The 21,139-nt window shown below is 44.5% G+C and overlaps 1 protein-coding gene across 1 annotated transcript in view; it reads left to right on the top strand.

Annotated features, from left to right (window-relative positions):
* The window catches only part of kcnh2b (potassium voltage-gated channel, subfamily H (eag-related), member 2b), a 349,512-nt gene extending 328,608 nt beyond the window's left edge, over positions 1–20,904 (top strand). The window contains exons 12-21 of the mRNA XM_061714002.1: positions 322–521; positions 7,195–7,447; positions 10,238–10,431; positions 11,430–11,532; positions 12,195–12,349; positions 12,460–12,598; positions 13,225–13,414; positions 18,879–18,984; positions 19,094–19,195; positions 19,587–20,904. Of these exons, the coding sequence (XP_061569986.1) occupies positions 322–521; positions 7,195–7,447; positions 10,238–10,431; positions 11,430–11,532; positions 12,195–12,349; positions 12,460–12,598; positions 13,225–13,414; positions 18,879–18,984; positions 19,094–19,195; positions 19,587–19,970 (1,826 nt within the window). The 3' untranslated portion in view covers positions 19,971–20,904. The remainder of the gene's footprint in view (positions 1–321; positions 522–7,194; positions 7,448–10,237; positions 10,432–11,429; positions 11,533–12,194; positions 12,350–12,459; positions 12,599–13,224; positions 13,415–18,878; positions 18,985–19,093; positions 19,196–19,586) is intronic.
* Positions 20,905–21,139: the final 235 nt, after the last annotated feature.

The following is a 21,139-nucleotide window of genomic DNA, read 5'->3' as shown; positions in this document are numbered from 1 at the left end:
TCGTCGTGAACTTTGGTTTTTTAAAGATCTCTGTTCCTTTTAAGTTATACTTATTTTCTCTTTATTCAAATTTTTTCTTTTTCTTTTTTCTTTTTAAGTAGTTCAGTGATTTTCTCCCGCTACGTTTACAGATTGGAGATCCTCCGCTCAGATTCATGAGCATTGCTTCTGTATAAAACATTCATTACAGTTCTAAATCTCACATGCTGGCTGGAGAGAACGGTTCGGCCGAGCTGTGGGAGTCAGGCCGTGTCAGCAGATACAAATATGTGCGTGCAATCTTTTCCTCTAACTTCTCCCTGACCATCTCCCCACATCCAGCCCTGATGTACGCCAGCATCTTTGGGAACGTGTCGGCCATCATCCAGCGTCTGTACTCAGGGACGGCCCGCTACCACACCCAGATGCTGCGGGTCCGCGAGTTCATCCGCTTCCACCAGATCCCCAACCCGCTCCGGCAGAGGCTGGAGGAATACTTCCAGCACGCCTGGTCCTACACCAACGGCATCGACATGAACGCTGTGAGTACTGCACACACACTCACGCTGGTAACAGCAACGGAAGAGGTCGTGCATTATGCTACACATGAGCACAGGAAGGGCTTTGTTTTCTGTTGTGGAAGAGCATGTCATCAAGATCCAGCAACGTGGATGCAACAGTAGACAAACGATAAAATAATCAAACCCACTCAGGGTGCTTTCAGACCTGTGGCCCGTTTTTTTTGTTCCGATTCATGGGCTAAATTGATACAGTTATTTCGTTTTTCGTTTGTGCCGTTTGTGTTCACAAGGCGTAGCGGTAGCGGTTCAAAGCTGTTAACAAATGCCATGAACCAACTGTTCTCTCATTGGTCAGAAATGAACATGGAAGGAGTTTCCTCTTCCGTTCCCCGGGAAAAACAACAATGACTATGAAGCCCCTTTCACAGAGAGGGCGCAAAGCGCAGACCGCCGCCGCCGATTCCATTCATTGTGTATGTGCTACCACGGCGCAAGAGCGGACCGCTCTGCTGCCGAGCTCAGCAGCGGGTGAGACAGCGCCTGCCACGGCGTTTGCGCCGCGCCTGCCTGCCCGAATTGAAATTCTTTTTATTTCACCGTGCCGTGCTGTGACGACATCTCGGTATGTCCGATAGGAGAGAAAGGAGAAGAGAGAAAGTTGTGTCCAATAGGAGAGAAGGTGGTGGAGACTGCACCAACTCTTCTCCTTGCGCTGGTAGCACAAACACAATGAATAGAGTTGTGTCGGTTGCTGTGTGGATTCTGTTCTCACTGCAAACGAACCGCTCCAGGTCTGGAATGGAAGCGAGCAGAGACCACCTCTCCTAGGAGATCTCCCGCATCCGAGCGCGATTGCTGTGTTCACATATACCAAACCACCCGATCTTTAGGGGGAAACGCTCCCTGTTTCGGAACAACTGCTCCAAACTTGACAGGTGTGAAAGCACCCTTAATCGAATAAACACAGTTGTGACGGGATCAGCGGTCCAACTCACAACGTAAAACTAAGCTAGTTAAATGTGTTAACTATGTTTCTCTGCCCAGACACAAAACAGCCTCTTACGTGGATCTTTGTAAGTGTAGAAAAAGGTGGTTTGGTCTGGCCGGTCAGCGTTCCTTGGTGAACAGCTGGGTGGTTACGCTCCGCAGGTGATCCTGGTAAAGAGCGTCTCTCTCTCTCCTGCTCTCCTCGTCTCCGTGTGGATGAGGGGAACGCATGGGCACTGCAGCTGGGCCTCCTTCAGCTCCAGGTCGGTCCAAAGGCGTTCAGGTCGTCGGGACATGCAAGGGTCACTCGTTGGGCTCATATGGGGCTTTGAACGTTTGCGGATCACTCGTTGCAGCGCTGCAGACTATGGTTGCAACCAGACGCTTCTTCAGGCACGATAATGGAGAAGGCCGGCCCATAGCTAGGAGCTCTTCATGCTAAAATAGGAGCTGTGGTCTTCTTCATAGCTCAAAGAGAACTCCATGGGCCCAGGTTGGGAGACACTGCTGTAGAGCATGAGGACGTGCATATGATGTTTACTGTCATCATCTATAACATGGATGTGATTGGACGATGGTGTCACTACTAATGAACCCATCATCTCTGCAGGATATACCAATTGTTTCGGGTCGTCAGTGTTTTGCTGCTGCTCTGTAAGCTGTTCTATAAAGATCTCAAAGATCACTTTAAGACAGATGTGTGGCGTGTGCTCATAACATCAAGAGGCCTTTTCCAGAATCCAGCTATATTCAAATTGCCAGTCGGAGCACTCCATAATCAGGAGCTCATTACTTTCACCAGCAGAATGGAATCTGCACTGATGAAAACATTACCATCGATTCATCACAGGGCAGGAAGTGGAGAATGATCCGTGTCAGAATGATTGGAGAATGTAACCGTGGATCTCATCATGACTGTGTGCAGGAGATCTTCCCCCTTCATGACTGATATCAGTCAGATGTGACCTATTGCACTCGTGGAGATGAAAAAGAATAAAATGCGATAAAACTGAAAACCACAAATGCTTTGATGAGTGTCTGAGGAGGGAGAGAAGTCAGTTGTAGCTTCTGAATGTGACAAATCTCCTGGAATCTCCTTAGAGGGTGCTCTTCCAAACCCTAGCTGTGACAGAGACGTCTGCTCACACACATGCAGACGGTGACAACAAATCATTTAGAAAAAGTTCTTTCTTAGACTATAGTCACTGAGCCTGCAGGCGTGTTGGTGTTTGAATGGAGCAGATTCTGCCGTTTAGTAGAAAACAGAGAAAGTAACACACTTTGAAAATGATCAAATGAATCTGTTTCATTCGACACAGACATGCTTCTGAATACATTTAACTTTTCTTATCGCAATACTACTAATAAATTATTTATAGAGTCAGGCACATTAAAATTCATAGATATTTTTTTTTGTTGTATTGTTTAAAAATAAATATTATTTTGAGTTAAAAATAAAAGCCTTCCTATTTGTATTCAACATTTCTTTAGATTAAAAGAAACTAATTATAATTTAAGAAGGCTATGGGTCTTTGAAACATGTTATGTGAGGACTGATGTTAAATACAGATGTGTTTCACTTTTTTGAGTCAAATTATGGAATGGACTTTGTGATGAACTGAAATAATGTAGATCTCGGTTGAGTTTAAAAAAATATTGAAAGACAAAATAATTGTTAGACAAATGTTATCTGCACTGAACAAAAACACGTGACATATTCAGAGGGACATTCTTTATTTGACAGACTCTTTGGCTAACTGCAGGAACAACCTAATTGAGCTAATTATTGCGGAGTAGTGGCGGGAGTTGGATACACAGCGACTGGATGGTTACCGCCTCATCACACGCTAAAATGTCCCTGAACAAGACACTGAACCCCAGATCACGCTGATGTCCCCAGTCAGTCTGCAGGCAGGAATAACTGGAAGGGTGGTATCAGAAAGGGCAGTCAAGGCCAAATGAATATGTAGGATATGTGATCTACAGAGGAATTCATAACCAACTCAACCCCCCTCCCGTTGGCCTAAGTCTGTTCATGCGTTGTGTGGATTTCGCTGCAACTGACAGCATTATGACAAAACTTCTCCACTGTGGTCTCATCTGTCCGAATATGGAAGAGTATTATGGCCAGGCAGGAGAAAAATAAAAATAATATTTTAAAGGAGGAAGATTTTTTTTTCATTATGCACTTCGAGACAAAAGTCGAAATGTCGAGAAAAAAGTCGAAATGTCGAGATTAATGTTGAAATACAGTTTCAAGAATAAAGTCGAAATTTTGTGAATAAATCGCCTTTTTTCTCAACATTTCAACTTTATTCACGTAATTTCAACTTTTTTCTCAAATTTGTACTTCAACATTAATCTCGACATTTCAACTTTTTTCTCGACATTTTGACTTTTTTCTCGACATTTCGACTTTTTTCTCGAAATTTTAATTCAACATTAATCTCGACATTTCAACTTTTTTCTCGACATTTCAACTTTTTTCCCGTCATTTCAACTTTTTTCTCGAATTTGTACTTCAACATTAATCTCGACATTTCAACTTTTTTCTCGACATTTTGACTTTTTTCTCGACGTTTCGACTTTTTTCTCGAAATTTTAATTCAACATTAATCTCGAAATTTCAACTTTTTTCTCGACATTTCAACTTTTCCTCGACATTTCGACTTTTTTCTCAAAGTGCATAATGAAAAAAAAATCTTCCTCCTCTAAAATATTATTTTTATTTTTCTCCTGCCTGGCCCTAATACTCTTCCGTAGTCCGAAGGACCTTGTTCTAGAAGTCTTACAGTTTTGACAGATGCAAGTTTGCAAACTTAAGCTGTGCTGGCACACTCTTTTTACAAAGACAAGACTTTCTCCTGGCAGTAATCCATCCTCTGCAGTCTTTTTCTAATCTGTACTTTCATGAAATATTGCCTCTATCCGTATAGTTACATCCTGGTAACTCTGTTATTACTTCACGTGAAACTTTGAACGTTGCCGTCATAATACATTAACATGGCTTGTAGTTAATCTGTCTATTAAAGGTGAAAAAAAGAAGCTTCTTTGCTTCAATATCTCCATAATGAGCGTGAAAAAACGGTGATAAAGAGAGAGATTGAGAAAGAGATGAAGAGAAAGCCAGATGAGGGTTTGAATCAAATCTGTGGTTTGAACTAGATGGAAATGAGAGAAATGGAAAGAGAAGCTCAGTGTGGGTGTTTTAGATACAGTATTGTGAAGTTAGAGGAAGCATCGCCTGCTGTTTGAGATGTCTCCTTTAATCAGCAGCTGAACCATTTATTTATATTAACACTCACAAATCTCTAAAAGTCAACACGGAGGCCCCTTTTCAATCTCCTTGATGCTTCATTTATTCTAAGCTTTTGAAATGATGAGAAATGTAATTGAAACCCCATTTGGGAGTAAAATGTCATCAATATATTTGTGTTCTGTGATATTTCTGACATTATCTTTGTGCTCTTGATGGCGTTCTGCTATTAATATCGTGTATGAATGAATAAATGAATTTAGTTTATTCAATCATGACAACACAAAAATAACCAACACCAAAAAACATTGGGCCAAACCACCAGTGTTGTGCAAGTTCATACTTCTCATGAACTAGTTCAATGTTCAGTTCACATAGTTTAAAAATGAACTGTTCACGGTCATAGTTCACCATTTTCATTTTGAACTAGTTCAAATTCAGTTCATTTCAATATTTTTAGGTGAAAGTAACCCCCCCCCCATCCTAAAACTGTTCACCGTATACCAGTGGTCTTCAACCCTGGTCCTCAGGACCCCCTGTCCTGCATGTTTTAGATGTTTCCCTGCTTCAGCACCCTGATATAAATTACTGTGTCATTAACAGACTTGTGCAGACCTGGATGACAAGATGATGACGGCCATTAATTAGAATCAGGTGTGATGATGCAAGGAAACATCTAAAACATGCAGGAAAGGGGTGCTGAGGACCAGGGTTGGAGACCCCTGCTGTATGCAATCATGTATTGTCCTAGTGGCGTTTCAACTTTACTCAGAGGCTGTAAATCTCCAACATTGTAGTGCATTATCAATTTGTCTACCTGTTGCTGGGAAATCAGACCTCTTGGTCTTTCTGGAAACTTTTTTGATTGTTAAGGACTCGCAGATATTTCCTCACACTGGACTGATGCTTTAACTCCACATGACGTTTCAAATTTGAAGTTGACGAGGCAGACGTTCAGACTTGTTTTCTCAGCGCAGGTGGACATAATTTGCACAGAAAGGTTAGTTTCCTACCGTCAGACTCTTTGGGAGACGATGTGTAAAATTCCCGCAGATAATGATAAACGGATCATCATCTGACGGCTCGCTGACGCTGCGTCTGCAACGTCTCTCTTCACCCGTCAAGGCTGATTTTCCGATGGTTCTCCATCGGAAAAGGGTGGCATGCCTTCTCCGGGTGGGTGGAGAAGTCCTGCCTCAGGTGGAGGAGTTCAAGTATCTCGGGATCTTGTTCACGAGTGAGGGAACGATGGAGCGGGAGATTGACAGACGGATCGGTGCAGCGTCCGCAGTTATGCGGTCGATGTACTGGACCGTCGTGGTGAAGAGGGAGCTGAGTCGAAAGGCGAAGCTCTCGATTTACCGGTCAATCTACGCACCTACCCTCACCTATGGTCATGAACTTTGGGTAGTGACCGAAAGGACAAGATCGCGGATACAAGCGGCCGAGATGAGTTTCCTCCGCAGGATGGCTGGACGCTCCCTTAGAGATAGGGTGAGGAGTTCGGTCACCCGGGAGGAGCTCGGAGTCGAGCCGCTGCTCCTTCACGTTGAGAGGAGTCAGCTGAGGTGGCTTGGGCATCTGTACCGGATGCCTCCTGGACGCCTCCCTAGGGAGGTGTTCCAGGCATGTCCCACCGGGAGGAGACCCCGGGGAAGACCCAGGACACGCTGGAGAGACTATGTCTCTCGGCTGGCCTGGGAACGCCTCGGACTCCCCCCGGAAGAGCTGGAGGAAGTGTCTGGGGTGAAGGAAGTCTGGGCATCCCTGCTGAGGCTGCTGCCCCCGCGACCCGGGAACGGATAAAGCGGGAGAAGATGAGTGAGTGAGTGAGAGCTTCAAAAATAGCTTTACAAACCATTTTCTTAAAAACCAAAAGAGAATGACATGTTTTTAAATGTATGTTGGCATCATTCCAGAGTTTAACTCCAGTAATGGAGACACGTCTCCTTTTCATACCTTTTTTAGCTTTTTGTGCAGTAAAATTGCAGACACCTCTAAGATTATACGGAGTCTCCTGAATTGAAAAAAACCTCTGTATTCAGTCAGGGAGCATTTTTGATTTTGCTCTGAACATAATTTGCATGATTTTATAATAAAACAAATCATAAAATTTTATAACATGAGATTTTAGAAAAAAGTGGATCTGTGTGAGCATAGTAATCAACCTTATTTGATGATACATATGGCTCGTTTTTGCAGTTTTATTATTGAATTTAAGGTGGTTTTAAAGGTGGATCCCCACAATTCCACACAGTAAGATGAATAGGGAACAATCAATGAGTAGTAGATCAAATGCAAGGCCTTGGAATTCAGTATCAATGCTCATGTAATCTCTCTTTTTTCTACACCCTCTCTCCTCCATCCCTCGTTACATGTTTTTGACTGTGTTGCTCATCCATGTCTCGTTGTGCTCCCATCTCTGTCCCCCCCCCCACCGGCTCTCCTCAGGTGCTGAAAGGCTTCCCCGAGTGTCTCCAGGCCGACATCTGCCTCCATCTGAACCGGACGCTGCTGCAGAACTGTAAAGCTTTTAAAGGTTCCTCCAAGGGCTGCCTGAGGGCGCTGGCCATGAAGTTCAAGACCACCCACGCCCCGCCGGGCGACACGCTGGTCCACGCCGGGGACGTCCTCACCGCCGTCTACTTCATCTCCAGGGGCTCCATTGAGATCCTCCGAGGAGACGTGGTGGTGGCTATCCTAGGTGAAATAAGGATTACTATTTCAAAATTCATCTTTTTCTATATGTTTTCATTTAAGTCCTTAATTATCCAACTACAGCACTGGTCATGTAACATATTGGGTAGCTGTCAGTTGTGAACCGTGAGCACGACCGCTGGGCCTTCACCTCATCACAGAGAAAAGAAATCTCGAAAAAAGCAACAGTGCAATGAATTGACTTTGCAGTGTAAAGGCTCACATTCACCTGTGTAGCTCTCTTATTGGACCTACACACCTCTATTTTGAGTTTCAAGTAACTAAATAAGAGCAAATAGAGGAGAAACCTTTGGAAATGTATCATTTAAGGCAGAATTTCGGAGGGTATAAACTCTTGAGGTTTGTCTCTTTATTTTTTTCAATCAAGAAAACATTTCAGTTAAACATGTTGATCTTTTCTTAGCACACTGTCAGTGTGCGTTGCTCTCTAAATACCCATCCTGCCTTTCAAATACTGTTAACAGGCCAGAGTTAAGCCTGCCATCTACTGGCCGATACGTCACTGGCTGGATGAACCAAACACAGTCGTATACTGGTGATGACTGTCAGGCCGGGACTCAAAGCAGGAGTCAGATGCAGAGATATGAGATAACAAAAGCTTTTATTGAATTCACCGGAGACCTTGGACCGAGTGACAAATAAAATGGCTATAAACAAAACTAGACACTATACTCTGACTATAGAGAACAACACTCCAAGAGGAGAGAAAAATACATAAAAAGAAAACACAAAATGCTCCATATGGAGGAAAAACCTGCCTACAGGACTGTCTCGGAAAATTAGAATATTGTGATAAAGTCCTTTATTTTCTGTAATGCAAAAATGTCATACATTCTGGATTCATTAAAAATCAACTGAAATATTGCAAGCCTTTTATTATTTTAATATTGCTGATCATGGTTTACAGTTTAAGAAAACTCAAATATCCTATCTCAAAAAATTAGAATATTCTGGGAATCTTAATCTTAAACTGTAAACCATAATCAGCAATATTAAAATAATAAAAGGCTTGTAATATTTCAGTTGATTTGTAATGAATCCAGAATGTATGACATTTTTTTTTTTTTTTTATAATTGCATTATAGAAAATAAAGAACTTTATCACAATATTCTAATTTTCTGAGACAGTTCTGTATATAAAAAAATGTGGCTACAAACACAAATCACTCTTAAATGAGGAAATAAAGGGTTATGAGTCTAAGCTATGGTAGAAAATTTTACAAACACAAAAAAAATCACTCGTTACGAGGAACAAACGCTACGATTACTACGGCTGTGGACGTGGACATGGACCAAGACTCTGGTGCAGGACAAGGACGAAGACACTCTGGAACAAGACTATTTAAACACAAGGAGGGAAATAGAGGACAGGTGGAAACACTTAGGGTAATTGTAACAAGGTTGGCCCTGTGAAAAGTGAGCAGGTAAACAAATGAGCCCAACCCGGACATCAGTGTGTATATCCGGGTCAGCCTGGGGTCACTTCCTCTTCCTCCATCCACTTCTGTGGTCAACGCTGGACTGCTGCAACATGGGCAGACGGCGACCTTAATGGCAATTTAAAATGCTAAATATTCAGCTATCAGCAGTCAGGTTTTTTTTAGTTGAAACCTTTGAATGGGTTTGGACAAAGAATCCCTCTTCAATTCTTGATGGCGAGCTTTCTTGGACTCAATTAAACCTCCACAACGGGTGCTGGATCAAACCTTGTTGAACTGAATGAAAAACTGAAAAGAACTGAAAAGATTACTTCACTCTTGTTCCTTGATTCAATGGACAAAGGACTTTAAAAAAAGAACTCTAAGTAAGGGAAACTTCCAAAATCTCAGAACTTGAGACTTGTGTTTTTACTTTAATTTTGTTTTACTTATTGTGTGAAGCATTTCAATACAAATTATTATTTTCAAACTTAAAGGGGCTTGAGGCAGGATTTATGAAAAAAATTTGTATACATTTTAAGTTTTCTAGTAATAATGTCAGATGAAGCGTTCCAAACCAAAAAGAATGAACAGGCTGTGTGCTGCAAAATGTGCTGCAATTCTGGGTCCGAGTTTCCCGCGTTGTCCTGTGGATGTGACGTCACATGACGCTGCATGCACGTTCTCCCCGTTCTCCCGTGCTGGCTTCACTGTTGGCTGCAGTACCCCCAACGGCCGTCGTGGTGAAGGGTGGCGCTAGAGAGTCTAATTTCTTATTCTTGCCTCAAGCTCCTTTAAGTTGTGTCCGTGGTTTTCATACAAATTGGACTCCTCATTGAACCTGTGTTACACAATCAGACTGAGACACATGAGGAAGGACAAGTGACCTGAAATGAGAGGAGAATTACTTTTCAAAATAAAACAGGAAATGACGGGACAAAACAAACCCAAGACAAGACGACCTCACCACGTGTGACAATAACGGCATAAACAGGGACACAAAAACCAAATCATAAGGAGTTTGTAAGATATTATTTATGGAAAGAGACACTGAGGCACACCAACCCTGGCTGCACTTTAATTTACTGTCAAATGATTCAGTACTGTAAACATTCATTACTTACCTAAATGTTTAGGCCCACATTTTGACATGCGTAAGTCTGAAGTGTAAAACTTAAGTCATTTCCTTTTGCTCCTTTTATTGGTTCATGAAGATCATCATGTGTGATATTTCAATCAATCAATTGGAAGGTCTTCTATGTCACTGAAAGATGATGCTGAAGGCTGCTCTTTCTGTTTTCATCTGTTTACCGTATTCAAAGAGTGTCCTTCATTTGTCTTCTTTTAACTCTTTGCAGGAAAAAATGACATCTTTGGCGAGCCGATCAACCTGTATTCCCGACCGGGTAAATCCAACGCTGACGTCAGAGCCCTCACTTACTGCGACCTCCACAAAATCCACAGAGAAGACGTTCTGGAAGTGCTGGACATGTACCCGGAGTTTGCAGATCACTTCTGGAACAACCTGGAGATCACCTTCAACCTCAGAGATGTGAGTTTATAGTGCAGAAGATGTGATTACAGTCAGGTTACAACCTCAGGGGTCAGTTTAATTCTAAAGTTCTCAACAGACCTGTCGACCTGTGGAGTGAAACTGTGGAACAGCCTGAGCATGGAGATAAAACAAAGTTAAAACATATCACAATTTAAACAAAGATACAAAGAAAATTTCTATTCAAAATACAGATGCAAATAAACATGTAGATATGTACATTTATTAATATATGTAGATATATAGACGTATATTATGGATATAGATATGTTATATGTAGGTATGCATATGGATATATTGAGTTATATTTATGTATTTATCCCTCTATTAATGTATATTGATTTATAGTTATATGTAGATATGTCGATATATAGATTTATAGTAATTTTTATGTATATAATTGGAGGTAAATATATGAACCAGTATATATAGCATATCAACTCTTATATAGTTATTCAAGTATATTATTATACCATTGCTGTCTATTGTTCTCTATTATATTGTAGTATTATAGTAAAGTAATGATAATGTAATACTAATTACTTCTATTATTACATATATACATAGTAGCACAATTAAATGCTGGGCGTTTGTTTTGTTTTCTTTTGTTTGCCTTGATTTGTTTTGTTTTTGACTATATTTATACATACATATAATTGAGTATTATATCACTATATTGAACAGTTATTAACAGTTTATAAGTAAGCTTATTGAAACTTGTCTTGTTATATGTAAGAATATATGTCAGATTCAGGGGTAGGACTGGATAAGTGTTTACGACCAAGTGCTGTACATACATATATACATATATATATATATATACACATATATTTGTATTCTGTTTTTTTACTTTTTTGTACTCCTTTTTAACATGCATTCTAATCAAATCAAATCAAGGTTATGCAGACGGCCCATCTGAATAGGTCAAAAATATGACTTGGTGCTTTGTTGTTTGCTTTATTTTTAATAAGACTGTTTAATCTTGATGTTCATTTTAGACCAACATGATCCCAGGCTCACCGAGTAGTGACGACTCCACCTATGGAGGATTCAACAAATTACGGAGGAGGAAGTTATCTTTCCGAAGACGCACAGAAAAAGGTCCTTTTTTCCTGTCTTGGTTTCACCTTTCACTTTATTTTACTTTTGCAAATAAATGAATCAAGATAAGATAAGATAAGTGCAATAACCTGTCTCTTTGAAAGTGCAATAACCTTTGCCCGCTAAATACCTCACGTATTTTTGCACATGTAAATATTATCAGTTTTTTTGTGTTTACTATTTTCTCTCTTGTACATTGCTCATTTTTCTACATTTTATATTGCTCTTTTTTTTAAATTATTTAGCTATTTATTGGTTATTTCTATTTAAATTTTTTTGTATAAACCGTTGAGCGTGTGTGTGTTTGGCTGCTGCACGATTGAATTTCTCCTCCGGGAGATCAATAAAGTCTTCTATTCTATAAGATAACATAAGATAAGATAAGATTGTCCTTTATTTCTCCCTCAATGGGGAAATTCACTTTGTGCAGCAGCAGTAAACTCAACACACACATGCAGCGAAAGGGTAAAAAAAGTAAAAAATATAATATAATTACAAAATATAAACAATATATACATTGGAATGAAAAATAAAAAGTAGTGCAGTACGGCAGAGAAAAAAAAAACAGTGCAAAAAAAGCAGGTAGGATGTGTATGAGGTAGACACATAACAGCTCAGCTCTGATCCAGCTGACGTGGTCACGTTTGCCTGCCTATGTCCAGATGATGCTGATGCCGGGGAGATAAAGAAGTCCCATAAGTCCGTGAGGCGGAGACACCGGGAAGCAGCACATAACCAAAAAGAGAAGGAGGAGGCGTCTAAGAAACAGTGGGGGGCACATGCCAGCTCAGCCTCTTCACACTCCAGTGGTGATGAGGTACGACTCAACACAATGGTTGTGGCTGCTGTAATATACTTCACGTACGTGTTTCGTACACCATGGCAGAGGAGGAGTTGAGCCTATCATGTCTCGTACGTTTCTACCAGGGGGAAGAGTCCGTCGTGACTGGGCTTGCTCCACCTGCAGTGCTGGACGCCCCGAAGGCTCAAGCCCCGATGCACTTCAGTGAGAATACTGAGGGTGATGGAGACCCCAAGTCTGGTAACACCTGTAACGCCTTGTCAGGTAGATGAGAAGAGAGAAGCCTCCTCACTTTGAAATGCTCAAGTAATCCCTGCTTAGTGTTTAGAAACGTAATTCTTGCCATTGACCCGGTCATTGTACATTTTGACCGTATAGAAACGTAATTCTCGTCAGTTGTGTGAAATAAGACCTGGAAACAGGCATTGTGGCATAGAATTGTCAAATTGGTTTAATTCACCGTACGAAATTTGTTACAGATTACTTTTGTAATACTGTATTTGACCCGGTCTTTGTACGTTTTGACCGTATAGAAACGTAATTCTTGCCATTGTAAGAATGAGATGTACCTGCTGTACTCTACTGCCGTTACTTTTAACAACTTGTGCTTTTAATTATTTTACCTCTTTTCTCATCATTCTATTTCATTTTATTTGTTATTTACTGTTTAATTGTGTCTTGCTGCTTTTAATGTTGATGTAAAGCACTTTGAATGACCTTGTGTTGAATTGTGCTCTACAAATAAACTTGCCTTGCCTTTAACCCCCTATACCACTGCTCCTTTAATCTAGTGTCAGTTTGTGCTGTTTTTTAAAAATGCTGCATGAATATATTTGGTCATGAAGGCACACAAGTTCATGCTCGTGTCTCTGCTTCCACCCCTCATGCAGGCGCGCTCTCAGGGGTGTCCAACATCTTCAGTTTCTGGGGAGAGAGCCGGGGAGGTGGTCAGTACCAGGAAGTCCCCAGCTGCAGCCTGGTGTCCCCTCCAGCCGCCAGCACACCGCTGCCCTGCCTGAGCCGCCAGCAGCGCTACCAGCTGGAGTCCCGTCTGGACCTGCTGCAGAAGCAGCTCAACAGGTGCAACTAAACGTCTGCTTGGGGGGTCTGCTCAGGCGTCTGCTCGGGGCATGTGCCAAACACGTCTGCTCGGGGCGTCTGCTCGGGGCGTCTGCTCGGGTTGTCTGCTCGGGCGTCTGCTCGGGGCATCTGCCAAACACGTCTGGTCGGGGCGTCTGCTCGGGCGTCTGCTCGGGCGTCTGCTCGGGCGTCTGCTCGGGCGTCTGCTCGGGGCATCTGCCAAACACGTCTGCTCGGGGCGTCTGCTCGGGGGTCTGCTCGGGGCATCTGCCAAACACGTCTGCTCGGGGCGTCTGCTCGGGGGTCTGCTCGGGGCATCTGCCAAACATGTCTGCTCGGGGCGTCTGCTCGGGGCGTCTGCTCTGGGCGTCTGCTCGGAGCGTCTGCTCGGGCGTCTGCTCGGGGCGTCTGCCAAACACGTCTGCTCAGCGTGTCTGCTCAGCGCGTCTGTTCGGGGCGATTGCTCAGCACGTCTGCTAGGGGCGTCTGCTCGGGCATCTGCGCTGCGCATCTGCTAGGGGCGTCTGCTCAGAGCGTCTGCTCAGGCGTCTGCCAAATACGTCTGCTCGGACGTCTGCGCGGCGCATCTGCTAGGGGCATCTGCTCAGCGCGTCTGCTAGGGGCGTCTGCTCGGGATGTCTGCTCGGTGCGTCTGCTCGGGGGGTCTGCTCGGGGCGTATGCTCGGGGCGTCTGCTCGGGACGTCTGCTCGGACGTCTGCTCGGGGCGTCTGCTCGGGGCGTCTGCTCGGGACGTCGGTGTTTGGCAATTATCTCGGTTGATGCCCTCACCCTACCCTCTTTCACTTGGTTTCCGTTGCAATGGGTAATAGTAGCTTGTTCTCTCTGTTGCCTTTAACTGGACGATGCCCCTTTGTCAGGCCAGGGTGTCTTTCATTACACGGAAGGAGGAGGAGGCTGTGCACACAGTTGACCTCTCAGAATGTGATTGACTCTGGATAGGAAAGGATGCTGGACCGCTGGTTCCAGCTCACTGAGGGTGTGTGAGTTGATTTGGATGGAATGCAGCAGTGTGTAGGAAGTCCCCCTTAAAGTAAAAACATGTGCATGTAAGGTAATGTGTGCTGGTGACCTCAGAATATCTAAAACACACTAAAGCATTGAGACAAATCCTGCAGTGTGTCAGCGTGCACCTTTGAATGTGTGTTCCATACATAGACTCAGACTCAGCTTTATTGATCCCTTTTGGGATGACTCCCTTTAGGAAGTCCAGTTTCCAGCAGCTTATACAACAAACCATTACATGGTGGGGTCTTATAATATAATCTTATAAAATACAAGCAAACTCCTGAGGGGAAGAATGTTGTGCCTGTAAAAATAACAGAACAGGGTGGGTGGAGAAGTGTGATGAAGGCAGAACCAAGTTTAAAACCCTAAACCCCAGGAAAAGGTGGACCCTAAGAACATGTCGGCGCCTGTGTTGGCTGCGGCTGCCCTGGCTCACGAAATTGAAGCAAATATACAAGTAAATAGGGTAAATAACGCTGTACCAACACAGAGCATAACTGATAATAGTCAGACCTTACGGCGACTCCGTTTGGAGGGCATGTCAGTTGGTTTAAGTCGGGATACTTTACAACAACTGGGATCCCTTGGTCTGCTATGTTCTCGGAGCGCCCACACGTCAGCGGTAACAACGCTCACAACTGCCCGCATCAGAAGCAGACGGAGGCGGCGTGAGAGAAAACAGAAGCGGGGTAAGCGAGGAGGAGTCCGGGCTAAGCTCAGAGCGAACCCCCACAGAGCCCCACTACCATCGATTCTGCTTGCAAATGTACGCTCCCTAGAGAACAAGCTGGATCATCTGAGAGCTGAGTTAACATCGAGGCGAGTCGTGGCTTAACGCGAACGTTCCGGACTCCGCCCTAGACATGGAGGGGCTAACATTATTTCGGGCGGACAGGAGCAGCCTACTTAGTGGCAAATCTCAGAGTGGCGGTGTGTGTATTTACATCAACAATGCCTGGTGTTTACCAGCCAGGGGCTATACATGCCCCCTCTGGCCAGCCGGGGTGCCAAATGGGGTGGGGAGGATCTGGCCGGAATAACGTGATCCTTCCACGCGCTACGTCCGGCCAGAGAAGCCCCACCCTGTCTGGTGAAAAGAAGCTGCTCACTCCTCAGGTTAAGGAGGAGACCTGAGCTCAGTGCAGGGCCCTCCCGGGATTGTTAGAGGGAGCAATGCCCAGGACTGACTTAGGTAGGAGCACTGGGTGATAAAATGCGGAAAAAATAAAAAAAAACAATGCCTGGTGTTTAAACACAACAGCTGTCTCTAGTCACTGCTCTCCGGACATTGAATTCCTGACTGTTAAATGCCGTCCATTCTACTTACCAAGAGAGCTCTCTGCCATAACAATTATGGCAGTATACATTCGCCCCCAGTGCAAACACAGAAGTGGCGCTGAGCACACTGTATCAGTCCATCAATGACATGCAGTCAACTCATCCTGAGGGCAGCTGGGGATTTTAATCAGGCCAACATGAAGAAAGTCCTCCCTCACTTCCATCAGCATGTGGACTTTGCAACACGGGGCGCAAACACACTAGACCATGTGTACACCAACATTAAAGGGGCATTTAAAGCGCTCCCCCGCCCCCACTTGGGGTGCTCAGACCATTCATCTGTCCTGCTTGTCCCTACATACAAGCCTGCCCTCACAAGAGCAAAGCCGGTGGTGAGACAAGTCAAAGTATGGCCAGAAGGAGGGAGCAACGCGCTGCAAGACTGGTCAGTGTTCAGGGAGGCAGCTACAGTACAACTTCAAATTAATGTTGATCAGTATGTAGAGACCGTGTCTGCGTATATACAGAGGTGTACTGAAGACATCTGCATAACATAAAACATTACAATACGTGCAAACCAGAAACCCTGGCTAACAAATGAAGTGCGAGCAAAGCTGAGAGCCAGAAATAATGCTTTCAAATCGGAGGATGCAGCACCCCTGAGGTCAGCCAGAGCCGATCTGAACCGAGCCATCAGAGTCGCAAAGGGGGCATACAGCCGTAAGATCCAGAGTCACTTCCATGATTCTAAGGACACCCGCTGACTCTGGCAAGGAGTTAAATCCATTACTGACTACAACCCCCCCTACTTCAGTGTGACAACAACACAGACTTCCTCAACAGCCTTAAAAAGCCATTTTGGACGGTTTGACGCACTGAACAACACACCTGCCATAAGAGCCCCACAGCATCAGGACGACCAGGTTCTCCGTCTGGACTCCGCTGACGTACACCGGGCCCTGAGGAGAATCAACTCAAGGAAAGCCGCTTGTCCAGATAACATACATGGCTGGGTACTGAAGGAGTGTGCAGTCCAACTGACAGATGTGTTTATGGACATATTCAATGTCTCTCTGAGCCAGGCTGTCGTGCCCTCCTGTTATAAGGAAGCCATCATTATACCGGTACCAAAGAAGCCCACTATCACTTGCCTCAATGACTATCGCCTCGTAGCACTTACACCAATTATAATGAAACGTTTTGAGCGGCTGGTAGGGACAAGGACCACATCATTGCAGCACTGCCACCGTCTTTTGACCCACTACAATTTGCGTACCGCTCCAACTGCTCCACTGAAGATGCTGTCTCCCATGCTTTTCACCTAATCCTGAAACACCTGGAGAAACCCAACACGTGTGTACACATGCTGTTTGTGGATTATAGCAGTGCTTTTAACACAATAATTCCACTGCACCTGGTCAACAAACTGGCCTTATTGGGTCATGGCCCTTCCATGTGCAATTGGATTTTGGACCTTCTCACCAACCACTGGCCCTAGTTTGTACGCGTGAGCAACAACACCTCCGACACCATCTGCCTGAGCATGGGCGTCCCCCAGGGCTCTGTATTAATCCCACTGCTCTACACACTGATGTCACATGACCGTGTTGCACGCTCCGCTACTAACCACATCAAGTATGCGGACGATACAACTGTGGTGGGCCTCATCCGGAATGACGACGAGGAGTCACACAGAAAGAAGGGAGGTAGACCATCTGGTGAGCTGGGAGTAACCTGGATCTCAATGTCAACAAGACCATAGAGGTCATCATTGACCCCAGAAAGAACCAGCCTCCACACACCCGTCTCCTCATAGGTGGAGCTGCTGTGGAGATGCCCAGAGTACAAAGTTTCTGGGGTTTCACATTTCCAGTGACTTGTCCTGGTCCACACATACAGCCTCACTGTCAAGGAAAGCCAACCAGAGGCTGCACTTCCTACATGGGCTGAGCAGAGCTCACCTACCATCGCCCATCCTCACCACCTTCTATAGGGGCACGATGGAGAGCATACTGACCCACTGCATCTCCATCTGGCATGAAAGCTGTACGGCAGCCAATGGAAAAGCCCTGCAGAGAGTGGTGGATGCTGCAGCCAAAGTCCCCGGCACTTCCCTCACTTCCATCGAGGACATCGCACACAGTCGTTGCCTATCAAAAATCCTGGTGGATCCCACCCATCCTGACCATGGAAAGTTCCCCCTCCTGCCCTCAGGCAGAAGGTTTCTGAGCGACAGGTGCAGAACAGCCAGGCTCCATGACAGTTTTTTCCCCCACTCCATAAGACTTTTAAATAAACAGAACCCGTTCCCCGTCTACCCTTGACAACGACTTTCTACAGTACTGCATGCAGCGTTTTAGTTGTTTAGTGTTTTAAAGGAGCATGAGGCAGGATTGAGGCAGGTTTATGAAAAAAATTAATATACGTTTTAAGTTTTCTAGTAATAATGTCAGATGAAGCGTTCCAAACCAAAAAGAATGAGCCCTCTAGCGTATCTCTCCATTGCCTTGAACAGGCTGTGTGCTGCAAAATGTGCTGCAATTGTGGGGCCGAATTTCCCGCGCTGTCCTGCAGATGTGACGTCACATGACGCTGCATGCACGTTCTCCCCGTTCTCCCGTGCCGGCTTCACTGTTGGCTGCAGTACCCCCAACGGCCGTCGTGGTGAAGGGTGGCGCTAGAGAGTCTCATTTCTTAAAAGGAGCCTCATGCTCCTTTAATTGTTTTTATTGTTTGCTTTGAGCCAGTGGAAACAAAATTTCATTCCACTTGTACTTGGACTTTTGGAATGACAATAAAGTGAACCTTGAACCTTTAACCTTGAACCTTGAAGTAGCCCGTTTCCACCCAGCAGTTCTGCTCATGTGGAAAAGGCTGAGTTTTGACAGTTTGGGGGGGGGGATTAATTATTAATCCCAATGAATCAATAACCTGGGAAGATGCCAACACCCTCCGGCATGTCTGAGCGAGTAGATTGGGAATTACTTTTGTTGTCGTGGTGCCATAGAACATTCACCACCATTTATTTTACAGTTTTTCTTTGTGATTGATTGATTAATTTCCCTTCAGGGATTAATAAAGGATTTGTGAGTGTCCGGACATGTTTCCATGTGTTAGCAGGAAACATTCTCTTTGTTGAACATTTCTCACTGTGTGCAGGTTGGAGAGTCGCATGTCAACGGACATTGGAGTGATCATGCAGTTGTTGCAGAGGCAGGTGGCCCTCGTCCCCCCCGCCTACAGCGCCGTTTCATCTCCTCCTCAGGTACCAACAGCGCCACCTTGTCAAATACAAAAGAAAAGTACAAAAGAAAAGGTCTCTTCATGTTTAGAGAATGTTACCTAAGACAAAGGAGATGTTCTTTGTTGTGCAGCCCTCCCCCTTCCCCGGTTCCAGTCCAGGACCTGGTCCTGGAGACGGATCCGTGCAGCCCGTCACAGCGCTGGAAACGGACACACTGGCCTCTCTGTCACAGGTGACACTGATGGTGCAACGGAAACAATGCCTGATGAAGTTAACATCGATGTATCTGCTGATGTTCTCTAATCAAAATATGGAAGTGAACAATGCCTGGTGTTTAAACAGCAATGAATAAGCTCAGCAATGTCAGTTCTGTGCTGTTCTTATCATCTGCAGTTTCTTGTTCAGGCAGTGAAATGGCCTTCAGGTCATCGTGTCATATACACGATGTAGTATTTTCTGAGTAAATACAGATGAGTTTGACTTTTTTTGTAATTGAATGCATATTTGCAGGAAGTATTGAGCTTCTCAGTCTTATGGAAACACTTTGCATATTGAAAATTGAAACTACATCTAAAGTGGCAAATCTAGCCGTCTCACTGAGTGCTAAACTGGTTTCCCCGCAGATCTTGGAAACCACAGGCTTTGAGGAGTTTCCAGTCCAACCTCTGGATTCTGTGCAGACCCAGGAGCCTCTGATCCCCAGCGGCCAGGACCAGCGTGCTCTCTCCGGACCGGAACCACCGGGACACCATTTAGAGCTGGAGCTCGGCGTCAGGGCCGGAGTCGTTCCAGGTGCAGGTTTAGAGTTGGGGACTGGGCCAGAAATGGAGGCAGGTTTACGAGCAGGGTTGGACTTTGCGTCGGGGGCTGGACTTGGGCCAACTGCTGGAACAGAAGCGTCACCTGTGGATCCTGAAATCCAAAGGAGGCTATCGCTCCAAAACCCACAGACGCCACTGGATTCACGGACACCACAGAGACACAGCTCCGACCCGGGGGGGAGCTAAGGATCGGATGGAAAGGAGTGGGAAGAGAGTGGTGTAAAGGAGCACGAGAGAGAGGTGTGATCCAGCGGTTCCTCCTGCTTCCACCCGTCCAGGAGCTCAGCGGACACCGACTGAAGAAACCAACGTAACCCACTCAGCTACTGCATCTTCCCTTTCAACAGATTGAAGCTAAACACGGGGCATCGTTCTCTTTTTGAGTCCGTCTTCACAACGCATCTGGAGCTTTCTGAGCTCCACAGCAGTACAACCTTTAAACGAAACCACCAAGCTCTCTGTCTTAGGGATGGTGTGAGTCCACCTGGATCAGTGCGTGGACCGTTCAGCCGTCCACCAAGGATACGACTACTCCGCTCTCATTTAAACAAGAACCTAACTCGTAACAGAATCCCTTTACTACTGCATCCACTTTTGGATGACTAAAGAGAATGAGCAAAGACAACATTGAACATAACAATGATGAAAAAAGTAGCCATTTACATCTTGCACTGAAAATCTTGATCTAATGAATATTATTCTATATGTCCATGGCGCTTCCGATAATCTCGTAGACTGGTTGGTAGACTATGTGTTAGCTGGCCTAACAGGAATCCTGCTGTCCCACTCTGTCATGGGTTCCTTCTGCCTGACGTCCAGCCCTGAGACGGCCAGACTGGCTGGTCTGCATCGCGGCGGCGGGAACAGAAGGGTTAAAAGCCATGAGTTTTCTTGATGAACATATCAGCTGCCCTGGCATACACGTTGTACAGATTTGGTAGTGCAGAAAAAAACATGAAGCATGCTCAGGCAGAGTGGCGAACATACGGAAGAGTATTAGGGCCATGCAAGAGAAGAAATATTTGAGAGGGGGAGATTTTCTTTTATTGTGCACTTCGAGAAAAAAGTCGAAATGTCGAAATTAATGTTGAAATACAATTTCGGGAAAAAAGTCGAAATGTTGAGAATAATGTTGAAATACAATTTCGAGAATAATGTCGAAATTTCGTGAATAAAGTCAAAATTTCGAGAAAAAAGTTTAAATTTTGCATTTTTACACAACATTTTAACATTATTCTCGACATTTCGACTTTTTTCTCAACATTTCGACTTTTTTCTAAAAATTGTACTTCAACATTAATCTCTACATTTGGACTTTTTTCTCGACATTTCGACTTTTTTCTCGAAGTGCATAA

The sequence above is a fragment of the Cololabis saira genome, chromosome 22 (genome assembly GCF_033807715.1).
Source record: "Cololabis saira isolate AMF1-May2022 chromosome 22, fColSai1.1, whole genome shotgun sequence".
Taxonomy (NCBI): Eukaryota; Metazoa; Chordata; class Actinopteri; order Beloniformes; family Belonidae; genus Cololabis; species Cololabis saira.
The sequence above is the reverse complement of the archived record's forward strand: the minus strand, read 5'-3'. Positions and strand labels throughout refer to the sequence as shown.